The 22,791-nt window shown below is 49.5% G+C and overlaps 1 protein-coding gene across 2 annotated transcripts in view; it reads left to right on the top strand.

The window, feature by feature from the left end:
• The window catches only part of GCC2 (GRIP and coiled-coil domain containing 2), a 1,745,187-nt gene that overhangs the window by 1,289,794 nt on the left and 432,602 nt on the right, over positions 1-22,791 (top strand). For both annotated transcript variants that reach the window (XM_069636885.1, XM_069636884.1), the window contains one exon: positions 4,925-5,046. In XM_069636885.1, the coding sequence (XP_069492986.1) occupies positions 4,925-5,046 (122 nt within the window). The remainder of the gene's footprint in view (positions 1-4,924; positions 5,047-22,791) is intronic.

The raw sequence follows: 22,791 nt of genomic DNA, 5'->3' as shown, positions 1-22,791 counted from the left end.
TGCAGTGATGTTGCAGGTGTTTCTTGAGAGGGCAGATGGTGCCTGTTGAGGAATGTCATTCCTTAGGGCGTCTTTAGAAACGTTGAAGGTGATGACATTGTGATCAGACCAGGAGCAAAGGGCGTTCAAGACAATGGGCCTCATTACAAGTTTGCCGGTCCGGTAACAACGGTGCTGGTAAACTACCGGCACCGTTGTTACCCGACCGGCAAACTACAAGTTCTGCTTGCGGGTGCCTTTTCGCCCACCAGGTCTGACCTGGCGGGGGGACCGGCACCTGCGAGCAGGCCATGTCGGATGCACCGGCATCATTTACGAATTGTGCTGGTGCATCCGACCTTCTCATTCCCATTTGGGGTTCTTTGGGAATGGGAAGAAATATTTTCCGGCGCCTGGGAATGGGCAATTACCAGGTCCGCTGGGGCTGTAATGCCCCGGTAATTGCCCCTTCCCGGACGCCGGAAAGAAAATTACTCCGGCGGCAGTCATGCCGGATTTACCAGCACGGCTACCGCCGGACTCATAATGAGGCCCAATGTTGCAGTTAGTGTCAGCAAGCCAGTCTAATGTACGACCTTTCTAATGTGTGGGGTTAGTGATGCGATGGGTGAATCCTAAGGCTTCTGTAGAGTTGGCAATGGCAAGTGCATTGTTGTCAGAGGGATCGTTAAGACCCAGATTCAAATCTACCCAGGAGGATGATTCTGGAAGCAGGTTATATGCCATTTGAAAGAAGTTGCAGGATGGCTTCCTCGAAGGATAGTATTGGACCTCAGGGTCTGTAGATGAGATGGAGGGTAAGGGTAGCAGTGGATGAGAAGGCCATTTTGATTGAAAATATTTCGCCTGATTGGCATGTAGGGTTAGAGATTTCTGTTACAGACAGTTGGTTTTTGCAATAATAGCTACTCCACCTCCTTTGGTGACCTGTTTTATCTTTCCTGAAGATAGTATAGCTGTTGGGTATGGCTAGGGAGAGGGCTGAGCCCGCGGCTTCATTTAGCCACGTTTCAGTGATAGCAATGAAGTCAAGGCTGTTGGTGGTGATGAGATCTGAGATGTCTAGTGCGTGGGCTAGAAGGGACCTGGCGTTGAGTGCTCCCTTAACGAATTAGGTTGTTCTGTCTAGGTGAGTGTCGTTAGTAAGGAGAGGCTTCCCAGTTGTATTATTGGTAGTTGAGGGTGTAAGTGAGTTCAATGTGACTTTGGCCTTGGCAAGTATCGCGGTGGTGGGTGTTGAGGTGCAGGTGGCGCTGGAAAGCGCTAGGTTCGAAACACATAAGGAGTTGGCCTGTTTGAGTGTGTAAGTAGACTCTAGGGCAGTATACTTTGGCGAGCGTAAGTGGTTGCGTGAGGCAACAGGTGATACAGTGGCCATGTGATGAGAGAGACAATTAGCAGCAGAGGAGCTTGGGGCAGAGCTTAATGCTTTGTGTGTCAGTGTGCATATGCCATTATTAGCTGCAGAGGCGGTGGGTATTGAACTACAGTTGGCAGCTGTGGCACATCGGGCAACCAGATTTAACATGCAATTGGCAGCAGTGAAAATGAAGGGCAGCAGTATTCGAGATACATTTGTTAGCAGTGGCACTTAGGGAAACAATATTTCAAATGCAGTTAGCAGCAGTGGCAATTGAGGCAGCAGTATCCGGAATACATTTGTTAGCAGTGGCACTTAGGGCAATAGTATTTGAAATGCAGTTAGCAGCAGTGGCAATTGAGGCAGCAGTATTAAGTATACATTTGCTCGCAGTGGCACTTAGGGAAACAGTGTTTGAAATGCAGTTAGCAGCAGTGGCAAATGAGGCAGCAGTATCCCAAAGGTAGGTAAGGCTTTCAGGAGTGTGTTTCAAAGTACCTTTGGCATTGGTAGAGGTTGTGGGCTCTGCGGTGCGCACACCAACAGTGAGCGCGGGTATGATAGGATTCAGGGTACGTAAAACTGTGGTGGAGCAGAAGGCTGCATGCTCCTGGGTGCGTGAGGCTGCAGATATAATTGGAGTGCTCTTAGTGGGATTGCATGTTATGCTGGCTATCGAGGCGAGAGTTGGCAGGGCAGAAGCTCTTTGGAAAGTCGAGGCTTCTGAAGGGGTATAGTGGTGAGGTGAGTTAAGACACGCAGGAGCTGTAGTTGGATTTACGGGGATAGGATAACATCGCAGGTGGTTCTGGTATGCTCGTTTAGGGCTCTGGGTCAAGGGGAGGCAGCCATGGAGTAGGGCAAGGAGGGTGGTGCTAGTTATTGAGCCCAGGTGCTTGTTTCTTGAGCAGGACGCCTGAGGAACTGATCTACTGTGCTCCCACTGTGCTCCCAATTCTGGGGTAGATGTGAGGCGAGACGTATGTTTCTGATAGAGGAGGTGCAGGGCTTAGAAGGCTTAGTGGCATACGTGTTTGTCTTGGCTCTTAGTTTCAGGGGGTTAACGTGGCTGAACTTTTGTGAGCCTGCATCAGGTAGAAAGTATGACGGATGTATGTCATGGTCGATGAGTATCACCAGGGGCGTATGTAAGCAAATGCTACGCTTTTGCATACAGGTAGTGTGTGGTACATAGCGTGTGAAACAAGTGCTGGCTGCAGGCCTGCAGAAGCCGGACAGGGCCAGACAGGGTTTGATGCAAAGGGCCTTAAATATGGGCTTTGGAAGGGGGGCGGCATCGCCATCCAGCTCCCATGTGGCTCTCTGTTTTGTTGTGGCAGGAGCCAATCGAATCTTGCCGGAGGCAGGCTTTTCAGGCTACGAGCCTCGGAAGGTTTCCAGGGCAGATCAGTCATTTTTAAGTGGTGGCTTGGCTGATGCGAACGAAGCCCAACAGGGCTTACCTTTAGTTTGGGGTCATCAATGGCCAGATCTGGGAGGCATTCCTGTGCTGTGGTGAGGTATATTCAGAATTCATGCTCAAGTATGTGTGGGTCATTAGAACCACTAGACTGCACTTTGCAGTTTTGGATTCTGAGCCCCTCTTCCACGTCCCAGTACCTCGGGCTTTGTGGGACTTGAAGTCCCCAAAGTTCTGATTACCATTTTCTTCAAGTTGGTCAAGTGGCACAGCGAGTAGAGCGCTCGCTTTGACATCCGTGCAGAGCCTGCTGATGCAGGTTTGAATCCCGGCGGGGCCAAACCCAGCCTTTCATCCTTCCGAGGTCGATAAATGAGCACCACACACTGTGGGTAATAATAAGCAGCGCTCAGATACCTGAGGGTTCGTAGCGCTATATAAATGCCAAATTATTATTATTCACATGTTTCAATTCTACAATAGTCCATTAAGATCATTGGGTCTCTAGGGAAGTTATTAAAGGGTTTCTCCCAATTTTCCTGACCCGGTTCCCCTCTCATGTGATCCACCCCAGGGTCAGGATCAGGAAGCGTCTGCTTTTCCCTGGCCACATGAAAAGGGTCTCAACCCAGGGTTTCTGAGATAATCCCATCTGATTCATCACAGGAGTCAAGGATGGACTTGATCCATTCCCTCGGGTGATTGGGTGGCTCCCAGAGCTTTTCAGGTGTGGGAGCAAGGTGGGCTGTAGACACTATCCCAGCAGTGTAATGAAGGTACTTGAAGAGTGTAAGATGCACTTTCATTTCTTGCTCAGCATTGGAAGTCACCCGAGCGGAAGGAATGCAAGATTCTTGCAATGAAGAAGTTGTCTGCAACAATGGTCAGCAGAGTACTGATGTTTTTTAAAGGATTGTGTTCTCTTCATAATCCTAGGGACAGGGATTTTCCGAGCTTCACGGCCACCCCCATGAAGCATTTTTCCATATATGGAACAGAAGGAGCTGTTCTGTAGCTGGAGCAGGTGGGGCTTTGGTCTTATTATGGGTCTAGAGGGGTTACTGCTTGAAGTTGTAGCTTTGTGGTATTGAGTTTTTTTCTGCGTTGGCCCTGTATGTACCCATCTGTTTTTGAATGTATTTGTTTGCTCACGTCTGATCTTGAAACCAAAATAAAGTTCTTGGAAAAAAGCTCTTAACTACATTTTAAAACTACATATTGACCTTAGCTGTTTTCTCTGTTCAAGTTATCCAGAAGGTACAACATAACCATAGTAAAGATTTAAATGAACTATGATCACAGGTGCTTGGAACAAAATGCCAACACAAAATGGAAGATGCCAACTATGTAATAATGTCTTGGAGTATACTCAACTCTTACTGGCTCAGTTGCCGGCTTTGTCTAGATATTACTATGAATGTTATTGGATGCATGGCAATGGTATGAATATCTTTGATTCCGATGACTCTTAGTATTATATAATTTCAGGTAGATCCATTATTTGTTCAAATAAGGTTTATGAATTATGGAAAGTGATATCAAAGATACTAAAGCTAGAACAAATTATGTGAATATTTTAATAGAAATAATAATGACTTTGACCTGTATATTAATATTAAATGAATTTTGTATGTGTATGATTAACATAACTGTACAATTCATTGTTGATGTTTATATTGTGTATCATTGTGCTGAAGGTTACATTGTTATTAACCATATAACACCTGATAAAAACCAAGATTCAAATATATGAAGACTCAAACAGGTCCTTTACTCTAAATCTAAAACTTTTTGACTGGATTTCTAGAAGGGGACATCACTAATGTGCTGTGGCAAAGCATTCCAATCCTCCCTATTTTATAAAAAAAAAATAGGCAGGTACTTTGTTTAGCTACTATTCCTAAACCATATTGTTATTTAAACCAATATTTGATACATCCTTTATAATGCTCTCTGTGACCAACCTTATTATTAATTGTATATATGTACAGTTTTAATTATTCGAACTAATAGTGACTGCCACCGTCCTTTTCACTTGAGTCGTTAGCAGGTATCCCTGGCTCTTATTTTGTTGAATTGGTTTCAAATGTCCATGTGCCCTGAGAAATAATGCTTAATTTCACCCCCAAAAATATTTTTTACAGGCTGATCAAGCTGCTGTTACTGCTGAATATGAAGGGTATAAAGTGAGAGTTCATAATGTTTTTAAACAGCAAAAGAACAAGTCATCTTCTCAAATTGAGAATGAGGCGGCCAAGCAAGAAAGGTAAATTTAGTATGAAATTTCATTCATACAATGTCTTTATTCAAAACAACGTGCAATCTCAGGACCTCTGTCATATAAACACATACCACTCATTCCCCATGGGTATAGGCCCACACATTAGTATTAGGACTCTTGTGGAAACCTGGCAAAGAGAATGGGGAGATGAGCAAATGTATTTCTTATTGGTGGCTAAGGTTGAGGCACAATCCTCAACAGAGTGCCAAATGTGTTCCGTTATTGATTCAACATGCACATTAAATAGCAATTTTCTTCAATTTTGCTGAGATGTGGCATGTTGTAGGTTGAACACTTGACAAGCGTATTCTTCAATTAAAAGCTCATTTTAGCTTATCAAAAAAAATAATAGACAAGGATTATTTAAAAATGATGTTTTTGCTTGCCACATTAATAAATAAGGTCTAACAACAAAATGTGAAGACCAAGCATGCATGTTTTCCTAACTGTTTATGGTCCATGTCCCTTTACCGATGCACATTGTTTCGAAGTAATTTTCTACGACTAAAATACGTCGAAAAAACTCATTGAATTTCTTTTTTTTAATTTTGCGGGTGCCCTGCCACAAGCCCCCATTTTCCCTATACTCTTGCCCGCTTAATTTCGTGTTTAATGTGAGGTTGTGGCCATTGTCCGTATTATGAATCTATATTTCTTGCAAAACTATTTTTTAATATTATGAAATTGTGTTTTTCTTTTTTTCAACCATCTATGCCTTCTATTAATGGCAGTGGATTTTCCACATCCCATCTCCTTCCAAATGCACTTAAGCACCACGTATCCTCACTGTTGTATTTTTGTTGTCAATTTTGTAATGGATTGTGAATAAACATTCTTCAAACTGAAGGAGTTTTGCTCATCATGTTCTGTAGTATTATAGTATTTTTACTTCATAAGGAATATATGCTCCCCACTATTCTACCAGTACATCTTACTTTGGAGTACAGTATCTTTGGATTATTTTTTCTTCTGTTGGTAATTAAATTCAAAATGATTATATAAAATATAAGACTAATGTAACTTTTTAAAGTGAGCATTTAATTTGAGAAATAAAAGTAACAATTGTTATTAATATGTTATACATTAGAAAACACTGACTGACATTGCTCAAGTGTTTTTGTAGAAAGTGTACACATAGCAGTATTAAAACGACTACTTTAAGTGATTAATTAACAGTAAGGTGTCATAAATGCTAAACAAATGAAATGTCTTTCTCTGGGATTAAAAACAAAATCCCTGAAATATTTTTTTCCACATGCATAGTTGTAAAACATTTTGAAGCTTCCATTATGGTACAGTTGTATATTTATGGATATGACACACATTATCAAGGAATTTCCAAACTTCGCTGTTCATAAGTATTTATATTAAATTTGATTTGAGCATGCAGGCCTGTTTCTAAAATGTTTATTTATATATTATATATGATTTTACTAATGGAAAAATACACTGATTACCCTTCCACCCGTGACTGTTGGGAACCTTTTATTAGCGTGTGGATGGACCACAAATTAGCTGCTTAAGTCTGTATGGTCTAGAAATGCAAGACCTGTTCCCCTGGGCATCTGTTGCCCAGCCCCAAGTGTCCAACCAGTGTGTCATTTCCTGGTTAATTTGATTTTTCCTCAACTATGTGAAGACTACAATTTTTTGAAACACATTTACTCACTTAAATGTCTCTCCTGAGGTCGTGTTACTTGTGTTATGGTTCATAGATATTTTTTCCTGCTTGCTCGTTTTTGTGGGGAGGCTAAGCAGTCCGAAATGCAAGAATTATGTGCCTATGTCCAACCAAGCCTTTATTAATAGTTGATCTCGGGATGGGGTTGGTAAAAAGACAATATGGTCTATCTCGAAGGGAAATTAACAAACCGAAAAATGGACAGCTATGGAAAACGTGTCGGGATTGGGCCGAGGCATATTGGGGGCTGGGGTTTGGTCAAGTTATTCCCTCTGTTGAACCTGGTGGGTAAATGAGAAGATCTTAAATCAACCCTTAACAAGTCCCTGTTACTTTAGGTACTCCCTACGGTATCCAAATAAATGTTTCAACGCGATGGCCAACCAAAATGTTCCATAACCTAATTTTGAGCAGTCCTGTTAGCTTGCAGGCTAACCATAACCTAAGCAAACCAAAGTCCCTGCCAACAGAGAATCTCCACTACATTGTTCAGCCTCAAAATACAAAATAATTCCTAACAGCAAAGGCTCTTCCCAATCAATAGGCTTTTTCTCATGCTTCTGGTTCCTTCTCACCAAGAAGGAACTCCTCCTGGTCGCCTTCAGGCTGTTCCTAGTATTCTGCCCTCCAGGCCACTGGGATTCAGTTTTCTTCCACTGGAGTCGACACAGACATCACCTCTAAGAGTACCCCTCCTAGCCCTTGGATGCCAGAGTCTTTGTTTAACAATCTCCAACAACACTTCCAACTTCTCCCAGGTGGGGTTTTCCTGCTCTCTCAGGGCTGTAGCCAGGTTTTTTTCAGCTTTTCCAGGTAAGCAGTTCTCCAGTACTTCCTTGTGTCAAGGAGCAGAGGAAGGTAAGTCTTCCTCCTCCGCGTCCAAGACACCAAATGACAGCCTGCAGTTTAAGTTATACCCATAAGGCTGTGGCTTTACTTGTAAGCTGACTCCGGATTGGCTATTTTCACAGCTTCTTGGGTTTCTTGGTTCTGATTTGTATGATATTACTTATTTTCCAATAATGTCTCTTATTGAATAACTCTTGGTTCTCCAGCATTGATTAATTAGTTAATGAGCATTTGAACCTACATAGTAAAAGGCTTGCAGATGCCAGCACCTTCTTGGTTTTCCTTGGACGTCAGTCAGCAGATATATACCATTCTTTACAGTCGATCAAAGAACATATGGAGATCAACTTAGATTTTGCTACCGCTCATGGGATAAGCAAGCCTTTGATGCTTGTCTGCGTGATCCTCTACTCCCATCCAGTTTCATGATCATATTCCGTCTAGCTACAGCTGGGCTTTCTCTTTGATCCATATAGCCACATGCCTGCAGAGTAGCTGTGACGTGTAGTCCCATTTGCCTCTTCCCATCAACGTTCATTGCATGTATATGCTGCCACTGCATCTCAGGGAAGACCAGAGCCTAGGAAATCCCTTGCTTTCCATCCTCTGAAGGGAGCATGTGGTTGTGGCAGGAATCCCCCTAACCCCATCTACTCGATTCCCCCCATATTGGGGATGGTGAGTGCCTCAGACTCACATCACTTTCTGGTCTCTCTGTGCACCAAAACTCTTGCTTTAAAGAATGACTTTGCAGGAAGTCTACACTTCATTGTTGAACTTCATAGGCTTTATGCCATTTGGAACTCTGTCTGGGACTGGGGACCATGCTGTCGCCAAACTGAATCTCAGTATATACTCCCCCTCCAGATCTGTACGCTCCTCCGGCACCAACTCTGTGTGTGTCAAGTGCTTCGCTAAACAGCGAGCTGGTGGCTGATCCCTTTCCTCGGCTGGCTCCCTCCTGTGGAACAGCTTCCCCCTTCCTCAATGGCTTGAGCTGGATCTCCTCAAATTCTCCTCAGTGCACAGAGAGGCACAGCTTTACCTCACTGATGAGACCCAACAAGGTTTAAACATGAGTCTGAGGTTGCTGTTGGTACTCTTGTTCAGAAGAGAATTGCCATAGCATTTCAGTGCTGGACTGCCCATGTGGGCCGGACAAAGACTGATCGCAAATGGATATTTGTGATGCTGGAAATGCATCGGAGGGACAGGGCCTCCGTATCCTTGTCCTTTTTTATCATGTGTTCATGTGGGACTCCTGGCGTTGCAGCTCTCTTTTGGTTTTGTGTACAGACCCATGGGATACCCTTATGGCACCCATGGGTGGGGGGTACAACCCTGTGCCCTCACTGTATGTTTTTGGGCACCTGTGTGTGGCCCATAGAGCAGGGTGTAGGGGCTGGTGGCAGCTCTGTGCTGAATTGAACAGTGCCCTGAGCATCCTCCATTTTGGGATGGCCAGGCCCTGTCATTGGAATCCATAGATTCCTGATGGAACCAAGATGGCCCCCGTGGCCTCGTGCCTTCCATCGACTGTTACCTTGGTTTTCCCAAAGTCCTGGAAAACCCTGACTCTGTCCCTTCCCCCTGACTGGCTGTTGGGTGGAAGTTCCATATATGGTAGTATGGGGAAGTGCCGACCAGACTGGCTGGAGCCTTCCCAGCGACCGTATGTTGTGGGTACACCCTGTGGGTGGGACCATGGTGAATGGAGTGTGTGACGAATATGCATTCTTTGTTGTGGATGTCTAGTATCTGGTGTTTGACACAATGACTGAGACAGCCATGCCCGTAACTGGTATGAATGCAGTGTGTAGTGTTGAATGGCGTGGTACTTGTCCGAATCCACACTCTTTGTTGTGAGTGTCTGAATGGAGAAGAATGGCCTGAATGCACTGTATGCCTGATTGGCTGACAGACTGCTGAATGCCCTTCTGAGTGATTGGTTGCCTGAGTGTAACCCAGCAGAATGAAAGGGAGATCAACAGTATACCTGCGGGCCTCTCACTGCTAGAATTCATTCAGAAGCTGAAGAGACACTGGAGTTGAAACTGAAGCTTGCCCTTGAAGCCCTGCTGGAATAGAAGAATTGCTGTTGCTCTACTTCGTTGATCTGAAAGCTGTTGTGTCTCCAAGAACTGATCCAAGAGAGGACCTGGTAAGGAGACCTCTCCGAGAGCTACGAGGGAACATTGTGCATGAGCTGATCTTTGCCAAAGCTCCCTGGTAGACAGGCCTACGAAAGGCTGCCTATCGAAGACGGGGACTGCTGCAGAATCCCAAAGAGAAGGATTGTTGTCCGTCACCGTCGACGACCACCGTCAACCGGAGCCGCAGTGCTCCCGTTGCCTAAGAACATCTGATCCAAGTATGCACCCGCCTGCACCGTCGACCGCTTTGTCCCGCCGGAGAAAGTCAAAGCCGCTGACGCGCCGAGGAGCATCCAGCGGTGGGTTTCCTGCCACTAGAAGACAGCAGAGTCGTCGACGACCCGACTCCCTTGCTGGGCCAAAGTTCTTCAAACTCTTTCGGTCCTGAACTATCGACACCGAGATGCCCTGCACGTCTCTTCCTTGCAGGACGTCTACGCTCCATCGTCGACGAGCACCGCTAGGAACGAAGCTGCCACTTCACTGCCGTGTTTCACCCTGTTCACCGTTTGATGTGCGACCACCCATGGCTCCTGCCTTAAAGGGAGTGCACTCAAGAAGGGCTGTCGATTTCCAGATGAGGAACTGTCAACACCAGGTACTTTCGGGTGCTGAACTTTTGGAAAGACTTGTGTGAACAATATATGGACTGGGCTTGTAGTATATCTTTATCTTACAGGTTGCCCAGGTGGGGGGATCTCCACACAGAGCTGTGTCTAGCTAGACGGGGCCAGTATTCTGCCTGTTGTTCTAACCAACTGCTTTCCTCCTATATCTATTGTTGGTTTCCTTTACAAACTGATTTGTGTGACATTTAACTGTACAGTTGATGCACTTTAAAGAGATCTAATAGTGATTGTGGTACCATATAGAACTGTATATATTTGCCATTGTAGATTAACCGAGTACAAAGTGAGTTATTCTGATTGTGTGCATAACCTCGAAATTTAATTGTATAAAGACTGTTTTAACTAATACAGTGTGCAGACATTCCTTTGTGAGTGCTTGGGGACTACACTGTACTTAAGAACCAGCCTGCACCACCTCCTGAGAAGCTAGGCCTTGATTGTTCGACCATAGCTACCGAATGGAGAATCTTGGCTGTGGTCCTCTGTGCCTCTTCTCTGCCATATAGAGAGCAGGAACACAGGCACCCGCCTCCAGTCTTTACAATATTTCCATTCTGTGAAAGCTACAGTGAGCTAAAGTGTGGCTGCAGACTCTGAAGTGGGTACCTTCCCAAAGAACAGGTCATTTAGCCGTGTTCGCCTATGACTATTTTTTGATCCTGCCTGTAGGGACTGCCTTGTTCCATGCTGTTTAAACGTGGGGAGGAGAGCTGATTTAGCCACATTATTTTCTTTGTCGAATACTGATTTTCCTTTTATATGCATACCTCCTTTGCACACTTTTTTGTACAAGAGATAGGGCAGGCATTAGGTTTTGTTAGCATCGGCTATTTTGATTTGACAGACACAACAAAGACTGTTTTATTTATTATTTGATGGTCGAGACGACTCCCATCCTAGCTATAGGGCAAAGTAGGAGTTTTTCCAAACCCCACAAAGTTAATAAAGGTTTTACAAATTGTATCTTTTGTGTCAGTGTCATACTTGTGATACAATGCCTGCCCTAAAGGTGTCACTCTGACACCAATCTCACAATTCAATGGTGTTTATTGGATATTAATACAGATTGATTCGGCTGATGGATTTGCTGGGAATTTCAGGGCCAACCGGGGTTTTGGGGAAATTGGCACTAGGGCTGTCCCTCTTTCTCTACTTTCCTGGTTTTTCCCCCTCCCTAGCACAGATGGCTGTAACGGGATTAGTCCCATCACAAGGTGACACCAGCTGTCTGTTTGACTAGTGCTCTGGTAGTTTCTATAAATTATGATTAACTGACTCTCTAGGGGCCTTGTCGATGTCCCTCTCCTAGCCCTGCTTAGTGTTCTATGGTAGTCGGGGATAGTGCCTTCTTCCACACGGTTAGAGACTCCGCACGCACGCACACACACTCTCACCTTGCTCTTCGACACTAGAGTCCCACTATGTTTTCCTCCCCATCACAGTACTGTCCCTCTGATGTTTCACTCTGCCTTCCTACCTCCTCCCTTTGGTGTCTCTTTCTCTTACTTCCTCCCTTCTTTACACCTCCGCTCAGTGCTATTAACTTTCTATACTACCACTTCTCTTTACTACCACTCCTGCCACTCTTCGCTACAATTACTCCTCCAATGTTACTGCTACTGCTCCCACCCCAACTTCCAACGACTCCTTTACTACTACCATTTCTCACCTCTCACTGTACTACTACACGCTACCTTCCACTACATCTACCACTCCTCACTCCCACTCAAATGCTTCCACCACCTCCACTTACAGCCATTACTGCATCTCTTTTCCTCTACTCCTGCTCTACCACTACTTCAATCTCTTCTCTCACTAGGGTTGAGATTGACAAGTGGATGGCCAATAGCCAGCTACAACTCAATGCAGCAAAGACCGAGATTGTTCTGTTCGGGCCCAAGAGATGTGTCGTGGATGAGAAGCAATCTTTCTCCCCACATATTCTTGGGGAGGGGCTGCAATTCGCCCCAAAAATCTAAAACGTGCCTTGTGTCTGGCAGGAGAATCTTGGTAGCGAAGCCCAGGTGGGGGCTAAGGTCAAGTCAGTGTATTATTCTCCCTGCGGATGCTTAGGAAAATGCTATTCCTATCATCAGAGGATCGTGCAGTGGTCATAGGAGCTATGGCGAACACCCACCTGGACTATTCCAATAGCCTGATGGCTAGCATAGCAGCCAAGCAGATATATTGTCACATCGCCCATGCAAGGTATGGAGTAGGTGGGCGATATGGAAAAAGGACTAATAACAGTGTCATTGCGAGGTGCGCGCTAGTCTTTCTGCTGCAGTACCTACAATTACCTGAGAGTGGAGAGCACCTGTGCATTACAACTTTCTAGCTGCGTTTACGTGGGTTTACCAACGCTCATTCCTGCCTCCCTTTCCCCCCCTGTGTTTCCTTGCTTTCCTGCTTGTTTGTCTACCCGTTCTTTTCCGTTATCGCTCTCACGCGGTTTCCCTTCTTCCCGTTCTGTGTTCTATTCTGCCTGTTCCAGTCCTCTGCTGTCTGGCAGCATCCCGTGGTCGGATTCCATCCACAGCGTCTCGCCTTCCCATTGGGAGCGCAGTGCTTGCCCTGTTACTCTGTAAGCAAGCATCTTGGTCAATCACCTCGGCTCCTTCTTTACGGAGTGGATTTCAGAACTGCTCATATCGTGTGCAAGTCTCAAGGGCCACTTATTCTCACCAGTGCATGCTGGTCAAGGTAGTCGGATACTCGATGTACCTGTTCAAGCTGGAAATTAACTGCTTACCAGTGCATGCTGGTTATTGTAGTCCTCTACTAATATACCAGTGCATGCTTACTACGAACATCATCTACAGCTCTGGAAAATGCTACACCCTTCCACCACCTACCGCAACAAGATCTACCAGGGTTTTTCGGCAAAGCTTTTCACTGATTTGGGGTGGGCTCCCCGGAGTTCCCGCTGCTGGGCTAATAGCTGTATAGGCAAAGTGGCCACCGGGGGAGCTCGCCCCTATCTCTAGAAGAAGAAGAGCAAGACCATCAAGACAAAGACAAGGACAGCCTGGAGGGAAAAGAAGGTGGAAAGCTCATCCGACGAATCCGCAAATACACACACAGAATCATCAGGTGAGAGTGAGCTAGTGGAAAGGAAAGTGTGAGTGATAATCCTGCTGAATCTGAGATATATAGACTGCAGACGGGCCAGAATGCAGCGGTTAGACTGGTGGGGCATTTGGGAAAAGTGACCAGGTCTCTTCGCTCCGTAGAGCTTTGCATTGGTTGACGGGTTGAGGACCGAATGAAGTTCTAAGTAGCTTGCTTCTCCAGCATGGGGTCTGGCATGGATTCACATGCTCATGAATATTCCCCGTCGTCAGGCTGGGAATCCTCGGTAAAGAAAAAACCAGTATCAGTTTCGTTTCTGATCTGTCTTTCGTAGTAATAACCAATCACTGGTCTCTGCGTCATACTGACCACAGCCAATGACTGCCCTCTACCTAAGCACCGCCTCTGGCAGCCATCTTCAGATTTTTACCGCACGTTCATGTGTTGGGATCCTCGTGCTATTGCTCTCGAGCGTTAGTGCTATTTTTTCGCGTTTTTTCACAAAAACTCGATTCTTTCGGTCAAAAGAGCCTCAAGCTCCACCGATCCTACATCCGATCAACGGGGACCCGTGTCGGATTCGTCTGCGCCCCTCAAGGGTGAAGATTTCGTCGAGCTACACTTCGGAGGACTCCAGAAGCTTCTCAGGCCCTGTCTCGGAGATGGCCCAGGAGAAGGGAAGCTTGACGCCCGGAAAGCTGTTCAGGGTCTGCCCTGGATGCCAGCTGCAGAACGTCTTTAAGGAGGACGAACACTCTTTCTGCCTTTATTGCCTTCATGAGGACAAGACGCACGTGGAGAAGGACTGTGCGTTTTGCGGCAACATGTCGGAACGGACCATGAAGGACCGTCATCAACGTCTCGCCAACTGGCTGGAGGGTAAGAGCCCGTCTGGCGAGAAGAAGAAGAAACCCGAGCGGTCTTCTAAGACCTTTGAGGGCGCCCCGGCGACGGGGGCCCAACATAAGGCTAAGCACCGCGAGTCCGCTGGCACCGGGAGCGCCGAACGGTCGGGCTCTACGGGCGCCAGGCAGGGCGCACCCTCCCCGGCACCATCAACCACGAGCCAACGCTCTGGGTCGGGTAAGAGGAAGGCCGAGCACCCGGCGAAACTCCTGGAGAGGCCCCGGTCGAGCTCTAAGGCAGAGGAGGAGCGTGGCAGTGCCCCCTCCCTCAAGGATAAGGCGGTGAGCGCACCTAAGGTGGTGAAGGCCTTGATCCATCCGACCAAGCCCTCTATCGAGACGGTCGCGGCGGCCCTGGCTCAGCCTGTGGAGGCTGCGCCAGTGGTAGCGACCTCGGGGCCCAGAATCTCCCTGCCTCCTCGGAGGGAGTCTTCTTTTGTGCCCATCGATAGGACCCCCGTGAAACCCCCCGTGGGGAAGAAGAAGGGGGGGCAGGGCGTCGTCGTAGATTCGGCCTCAACCTCAGAAGAGGAGCTGATCGAGGTCTTAAGCCACGGCCTAGGCGTGGAAGAAGGCCTGCCCGTCGGAATGGACCCCGACGCAGGTGACGACGACGACGACATCGTCGAGGATACCGACAGGGCCCCTGCTCGCCCGTCGGATTTCCCTCTGCCAGCGCCGCAAGACAACTCGGCGGCCATTTTGTTGGCCATACAGTCCTTATGCTCCGAGATAAGGACGAGACTACCGTTACCGACGGAAGAACCTTTCCCGTCGGGGGATCCAGAACCGGGACCTTCTGGTGTTCCCCCTGCCAAGAAAAGAAGGATTCATCCACCACCTCCTTTTCAACCGTCGCGCCCCGTCCAGCCCTCTCCCCCGTCCACCCGAGGGGATGATACGGGGACTGACACGGCAGCGACGGGTACGGACGACGAGGCATACGACGAGGATATTCCGTCGTCGCCTCCCGCCAGGGCTTCTCCGCCCGACGAGATCGGATCTTTCCACTCCATGATCTCCAGGGCTTCCGAGCTTTTCCAACTCTGCCCTGAGGAGAAGAAAAAGGAAGGCTTCCTTTATCAGCGGCGCGAGGCCAAGAGGAAGACGGTCCTCGCAGTGCCTCTGTTGGACGACATTTGGGATGAGGGCCTTTCCCTCCTCAAGAACCCTTCCACGACGCCAGCTAGAAGAGACCGGTACGAGAAGAAGTACCGGGTCCCGGACACGGCCCCCCTGTGCCTCCGGGCACAGCCTACCCCGGATTCCGTCGTCTCCGCGGCAGCCAGGAAGAAAGCGGGGGGGGGTGCGGCCTCCACATCGACTTCCCCGCCGGACGGCGAGGGAAAGAAATTGGATGCTATGGGACGTAGAGTCATCTCGTCGGCAGCGACGACGATTAAAGCGGCCAACGCCTTGGCTATCGTGGCTCGCTACGACAGGGAGCTCTGGTACAAGATAGCTCCCCTGCTGGATTTTCTGCCGGACGACAAGAGGGCGGAGGCCCTGGAGATCCTGCAGGAAGGTGAGGTGGCCTCGGACCACGCCATCACTGTGGCGACGGACATCGCCGACACTGGGTTCCGCCAGTTGGGCAACGGCGTTTGCCTTCGACGTCGTGGATGGCTCAAAGCTACGGATTTCCGGCAGGACGTCCAGACCAGAGTCCTGGACATGCCCTTCGACGGGAACAACCTGTTTGGGAAGACAGTGGACGATTCCCTTCAGGCCATCAAGGCGGATACTGAGACGGCCAGGGCCCTCGGAGTCCTGCAGCAACGTCGGGCGCCCTTTCGGAGCAGCGGAGGCAAGGGTGCCTCCAGAGGTTCCAGCGGCGGTTTCGCTTCCTACCGTCAAGCGGCCCGCTCGTCGTCGCAAGAGGCCTACAGAGGACGAGGCAAGTCTAGCGGACCCCGCCGTCGTCGCCCAGGAGGTCAAGGCGGCAAGGCCGCGTCCAAGCAGGATTGAACCGGCTGTGGGGTCGGGCCCCCACCGGAGCACCCCGGTGGGAGGCCGGCTGGCGGGCTTCGTCAGCGTGTGGGAGTCCATCTCCACCGACTGTTGGGTTCTGGACGCCCTGGCCCGGGGTCACGCGCTCGAGTTTCAAAGAAGGTGCCCGCGTGTCCCCCCCGTGGCCAGGAAAGAACTTCACGTCCCTCAACTTCTCCTGGAGGTAAAGGCGATGCTCAGAAAGGGCGCCATCAAAATCGTCCCAAAGAGGCTTCGGGGCTCCGGAGTTTACTCGAGATACTTCCTCGTGAAGAAGAAGACGGGAGGATGGCGCCCCATCCTAGACCTCCGACGTCTGAACAAGTTCATCAAGGCGCAGAAGTTCCGGATGGTCACCCTCCAGCACGTCCTGGGCCAGCTGGAGGAAGGGGATTTCCTGTCGTCGTTGGATTTGGAGGATGCCTACTTCCACATTCCCATCCTAAAGGGGCACCGAAAATTCCTCAGGTTCCCCTACCTGGACGACTGGCTCATCCGCGCCAAGACGAGGGAACTCGCCGTGGTTCACACGGCAAGGACCGTCCAACTCCTCACGGACCTGGGATTCTTCGTGAACTACGCCAAATCCCACCTGGTGCCCGCGCAAGTCGCACTGTTCCTCGGAGCGAGGCTCGACACAGTGTCCCTTCTGGCCTCCCCGTCGGAGGAGAGGACCAGGACCATCTTGGGCAAGGTGCAACGGATGTTGGTGGCCGACGCGGCCAAAGTGAGGTCCATCAAGTCCCTCCTCGGGATGATGTCTTCCTGCAGGCTCCGGATGCGCCCGTTGCAAGAATTCCTGGATGCGCGCTGGATCCAGACGACGGGCAGCTTCGAGGAAAGGATCAAGCTCGACGAGAACTTCCGACGAGCGATACGGTGGTGGGGCACCCGCGCGCATCTGACGGCGGGCATGGACTTCCAGACCCCAGCCCACCAGGAGACTGTGACTACGGATGCCTCCCTGGAAGGGTGGGGAGCGCACACCGAAAATCTGCACGCAAAGGGACTCTGGCTCCCGACGGAGAAGTCCCTGCATATCAACGTCCTGGAGCTCCGTGCAGTGTTTTGGGCCCTCAGGTCTTTCCTTCCGTCCCTCAAGGGCAAGGTGGTGAGGATCTTCACCGACAACACCACCACCATGTTTTACATCAGGAAACAGGGCGGAACCAGGTCCCCAGCGCTGTCCAAGGAGGCGCAGGACCTGTGGCATTGGGCCGTCGCCCAAAGGATTTTTCTGGTGCCGTTTCATCTGGCAGGGATAAAAAACACCATCGCCGACTCACTCAGCAGGGAGCTGCGCTCGTGCCACAAGTGGGAACTATGGCAGGATCTGGTGGATCGTCTCTTCCGACGGTGGGGCACACCACAGATCGACTTGTTCGCGACGGCGACGAACACCAAGTGCCGGAGGTTCGCCAGCAGGTTTCCCCAGACGAGGAGCATGGGCGATGCTTTCTCGTTCCCCTGGGAGGGCCTGTTCCTCTACGCGTTCCCTCCCTTGCCTCTGCTAATCCGGCTAGTCAACCTGCTCAAGAAGTCACGGTGCAGGATGATCCTCGTCGCACCCTCATGGCCGAGGCAGATATGGTTCCCGGACCTTCTGGACTTGTCAGCGTCCCCGCCGATCAAACTGCCGGCGGACGCGGATCTACTCTCCAGGGAAGGAGGCGCCATCCTCCACCACGACCCGAAGTCGCTGAACTTGCAGGCCTGGCTCCTGCAGCGCTAGAGTTTGGAGGATACGACATACCGGCCGACTGCAGAGAGATTCTTGCAAAGGCCAGGGCGTCCTCGACTCTTAAATGCTACGGACACAAATGGAAGAGGTTCTCTGTCTGGTGCCACGCACAGAAGATTAACCCTCTACGGATTACGGCTCCCCAAGTACTGCCGTACCTGCTGACGCTGGCCAAAGCTGGCCTGGCACACGCGTCCATCAAGATTCATCTTGCTGCGATCTCCAGATACACCAGAACCACGGGACGGACGTCCTTGTGGTCTCATCGCCTGGTGAAAGAGTTCATGAAGGGACTGTTCAGATCGTTCCCGCCGGTGAAGGCTCCGGCCCCGGCGTGGGAGCTCAACGTGGTGCTGACCAAGCTCATGGGACCTCCGTTTGAGCCTCTGCACTCGGCCCCGTTGAAGTTTCTATCGTGGAAGACTGCTTTTCTTGTGGCCATCACCTCCGCACGACGAGTGGGAGAAATCCAGGCCCTTTCCTGCAAGGCCCCGTACTTGACTTTCCACGACACGAGGGTAGTGCTCAGGACGCACCCCTCCTTCATGCCCAAGGTACCGTCGGACTTCCATCTCAACGAACCCTTGGTGTTGCCTGTATTCTTCCCGTCGCCTTCGTCGCCGGCTGAGAGGACTTTGCACTCGCTGGATGTAGCTAGAGCGCTGAAGTTCTACGTGGACCGCACGAAGTGTTTTCGGAAGACGTCACAACTCTTTGTGAACTTTGGACCTGTCAATCAGGGGAAGGCTCTCTCGAAGGCTTCCATTTCCAGATGGCTCTCCGGCTGTATCATGTACTGTCATCGGTTGGCAAACCGACCGCTGCCCGGCCGTCCGAGAGCCCATTCCACCAGAGCGATCGCAGCTACCACGGCGTTCCTTTCTGGTGTGCCCCTGCTGGACATATGCAGGGCTGCTACGTGGAGGTCGACGCACACCTTCACGAGATTCTACTGCGTCGACCGGGATTCCAGGGAGGAGTCCAGGGTCGGCCAAGCAGTGCTGCGCAACCTGTTCGCCTGAGGTGAGCCTGGTGAGGAGGTAAGATGCTTAATGTTGAGTTTGATGCTATGCTTAATGTTGAGCCTTTGCCACCTCCCGTGGTTGTGCATGTGTGTACTGCTATGTATTCTTTATTCATGAGCATGTGAATCCATGCCAGACCCCATGCTGGAGAAGGAACAAGTTACTTACCTGTAACTGTTGTTCTCCAGCATGGGTCTGGCATGGATTCACATGCGAACCCTCCCGCCTACCCCTTTGCGGCTCTTCACTTGGTCATACTGCCACTTCACGTGCTTCCAAATCTGAAGATGGCTGCCAGAGGCGGTGCTTAGGTAGAGGGCAGTCATTGGCTGTGGTCAGTATGACGCAGAGACCAGTGATTGGTTATTACTACGAAAGACAGATCAGAAACGAAACTGATACTGGTTTTTTCTTTACCGAGGATTCCCAGCCTGACGACGGGGAATATTCATGAGCATGTGAATCCATGCCAGACCCATGCTGGAGAACAACAGTTACAGGTAAGTAACTTGTTCCTTAATCTACAAATGTGTCAATGGGCTTGCCCCAGAGTACCTCAGTGCCAAAGTTTGCCGCTAACATCCGACTAGGGCATTGCGCTCAGGAGACAAAGTTTTTTGTTGAATATTCCCTGCTCCAAATATGTCTCCAGAGGGGATAGGAGATTTGGAGTTGTTGGACTTAAGCTCTGGAACAATCTGCCGATGGAGATTAGAGCTTGCCGGTCATTGGCACGGTTTAAGAAGGTTTTAAAAACCCATCTGTTCAAGTAGAGCCTCTGATTTTAAGGATAGCATGTGCACATGTTGTTCGGTACCTCATGTAGAGGCCTCCTATTCATCTGCGCCTGGATACAGTTTAGTCTGTCCTGGAGTGCGTTATAAATAATAAAAATCAAATCACTCGAGCAGAACCACGCCACAGACCCCTTTTCAACCACCTCCACACTCCTTCCACTCCATCACCCTCTCTTGGTCATCCTCCTTCCACCACCTGAGCTCACCCTACTAAACCCAAACTAAACCATCTTGTTAAATAACATTCCCCCTCCCAGCATTGACTAGCTTTTCCTGCCGAATCACCAACCTGGCCTGAGGGATGTGACGGGGGAAGCTTGGGGAGGCAGAACCTGCCTCGATTCGCACATGGACAGTGCCATAGCTCGTAGGGAACTGAGGCCTTCTTTTAATTAAAGAAGTCCCTGGTGGTTTAGTGGACTGGTCTGTTGTTTGCGGGCTCCAGCAGATACTGCCTGCTGGAGCCGCGTTTCTTTGTCTGCTGCCATGTTGGTTTGCGCCTCTTCTTGGCTGCCATGCCTGGCATCTTGCTGGTTTCTGCAGCAAGATGACGCTGCAGAGTTGCCCTTCTCGGCCCTGCTCCTGTGGCCGCACCGCCTTCCATTGGTCCCTCTGGCATTGGTCCTCCACGGTCTCCACTACCCGCCACAATGCCATCCTCTTGGCAGGTTAGGAGAGGCTGGAAGGGAGCCTGCACGCAGGCACAATAGCACTAAGTAGTGTTAGGGGTTGGTCACCCTCTCCTGATGGGGCCTGGGTACACTTGCCTAATCCAGACATGGCTGTTACCCTTCTTATTGCACATTCATTTTTGCTTTTGGCGCATTTTGGTGGCACTGTAAATCCACTGTAAAGGGGAGTTCGGGAGCAGTATATGGCGCTGGCATGGCAACATGCTAACGCTTGCCGATGAAATGGATGAAGTACCAGCTGGACCTTCACCCTCTCTCCCACGTCTGCTGGCCTGCTGCTGTTGCCGGGGAGATGCGTGCTACAAAAGTAAAAGCAAAATGAATGTACTTAACTATATGCCCGTTTGATCTTCATGTGTATGCACCAATGCTTATTTTTAGTTCAAAACATGTCAGACTATGCTTAAGCTTCGGACTGATCTCTTTCTTTTCTGCTGCCGGCCCGCACCTTTGCAAGGGAAATTAGCCTCTGTTCCTTGGTGTGGTGTTGAGGTAAGGGGAGCCTGGAGAAGAGGGGAGATAGGAATAGGGCAAGAGAGAGTTGGTTTTGGAAGCACTGGTTGGAATGCTAGCTGTCCATCCCAGGTTCTCTCGTGTCCTCAAACCCTCCCACTAAACTCTACCCATCAGCAGTCAGGGAGCGACAGGGGGTAGTGCGAAGGCTGTTGCACACAGGCACTGGGAGGCTTGTGGGCGCTGCACACAGCAACTCGGGTATGTGTTTGGGAGGGGGACTCAGAGCCCTAGCCCCCAGAGCAGACGACAAGGCCTCGTGACAAAGCTGAGAGTTCGAGCCCTGGCTAGTGGTGCTCGAATTGCAGGCAAAGGGCTCCCCTCCGTCCCGTCTGAAAATGCAGAGTGGGAATTAAGCGGAAGGCGGATCTGTAGTGCGAGAAGATGCCTGCTTCGGGATGGCCTCGCTAGCGTTGAAGTCGGAGGCCATGCAAACATCAAGGGCAGGGTTCGAGCCCTATCAGGGGCGGACAGCTACCTTTTTCCCAAAATGTGCAAGAGAGTCTTCCAGTCCAATCAGAAGGGTTGACAGCCACCTTTTGCTAAAATGTGCAAGAGAGTTTGCAATTCCTCTCAGAGGTGTATTAGTGCCGGGGCACGCCTCATTAACCCTTTGCTGCCCATTTTGCCATCTGAAACCTGCCCATTGCTCCCAAAGTGCAGCGTTGGGTTGGTGCGAATATCTCCAGCCTATTGGCACGCTTGAAAACAGAGCCTGTGGCGTTCCTGAAGTGTCTTGCGGAAGCAAGCCCCTGACCGATTGACCCCATCACCCCTACCCCAATAAATGAATGCAAATCCTGCTTTGAAATAGCTGCCAACTTTTCAGAGCCTTTCTAGATATTTATGGGAGATTAATGACTTTATAAGCAAATGAAGAGTAGCATTATTTTTAAAACGTCTATGCAATGTGGGGAGTGGGCAAGCACAGCACCTCTCTTTTGTGAAAGGAGACAGCCCCATGTGCAAGTGGAGGGAGGGGCACCAGGTCTGAGATAGAAATGTTTGCTCTCTCTCTTTCTCTCTCTTTATGCGTGGCTTCAACTATCCGACTATTTTTACTTTAAGCAGCACCTGGTCCACTCTAAAACCATGGAAGGAGACTTTGTCAGCCACCTGCAGCACTATCTCCCCCACCCTAACCCCACTCTATCTCCCCCAACCACCCACCCTAGCCCCAATCTCTACCCGCGCCCACCCGTGCTATCCTCTTCCCTTACTCAATACTACCACCTCTTTACACCCACCAACCACCCACAACCTTTTCCCCCTCCCATCCTACCTCCTCTATTCCCCACCCACGCATCTTACTCCTTATCCCTTCTCATCCTTCCTCCCACATGCTTGCTTTATTTCGTACCCTCTCACCCTTTATCGCTCATATTTCCTCTTTCTCATCATCGATGGCACCCTCTGTCAATGCCTTTCTTCTTTGCTCTATTCCCCTTCTCATTCTATTGCGCACATGCAGCCCTTATTGCATCCCCTTTCAACCGCTGCACTCTCCTCCTTGCACCCTGGTGCCCACATTAATAATAATAATATTATATCTTCTAAAAGCAAAGAACAGCAGTAAACGCCAAAACGGCTGGCTTTGCCAATGCTTGTTTTATTTTATTTGTTACAATTAATATTTTATAGAATTTATAAAGAATTACAGAATTATATAGGCCCATACATTGTC

This window comes from Ambystoma mexicanum, chromosome 7p (assembly GCF_040938575.1).
Source record: "Ambystoma mexicanum isolate Mex_15411 chromosome 7p, UKY_AmexF1_1, whole genome shotgun sequence".
NCBI classification, from domain to species: domain Eukaryota; kingdom Metazoa; phylum Chordata; class Amphibia; order Caudata; family Ambystomatidae; genus Ambystoma; species Ambystoma mexicanum.
The sequence above is the reverse complement of the archived record's forward strand: the minus strand, read 5'-3'. Positions and strand labels throughout refer to the sequence as shown.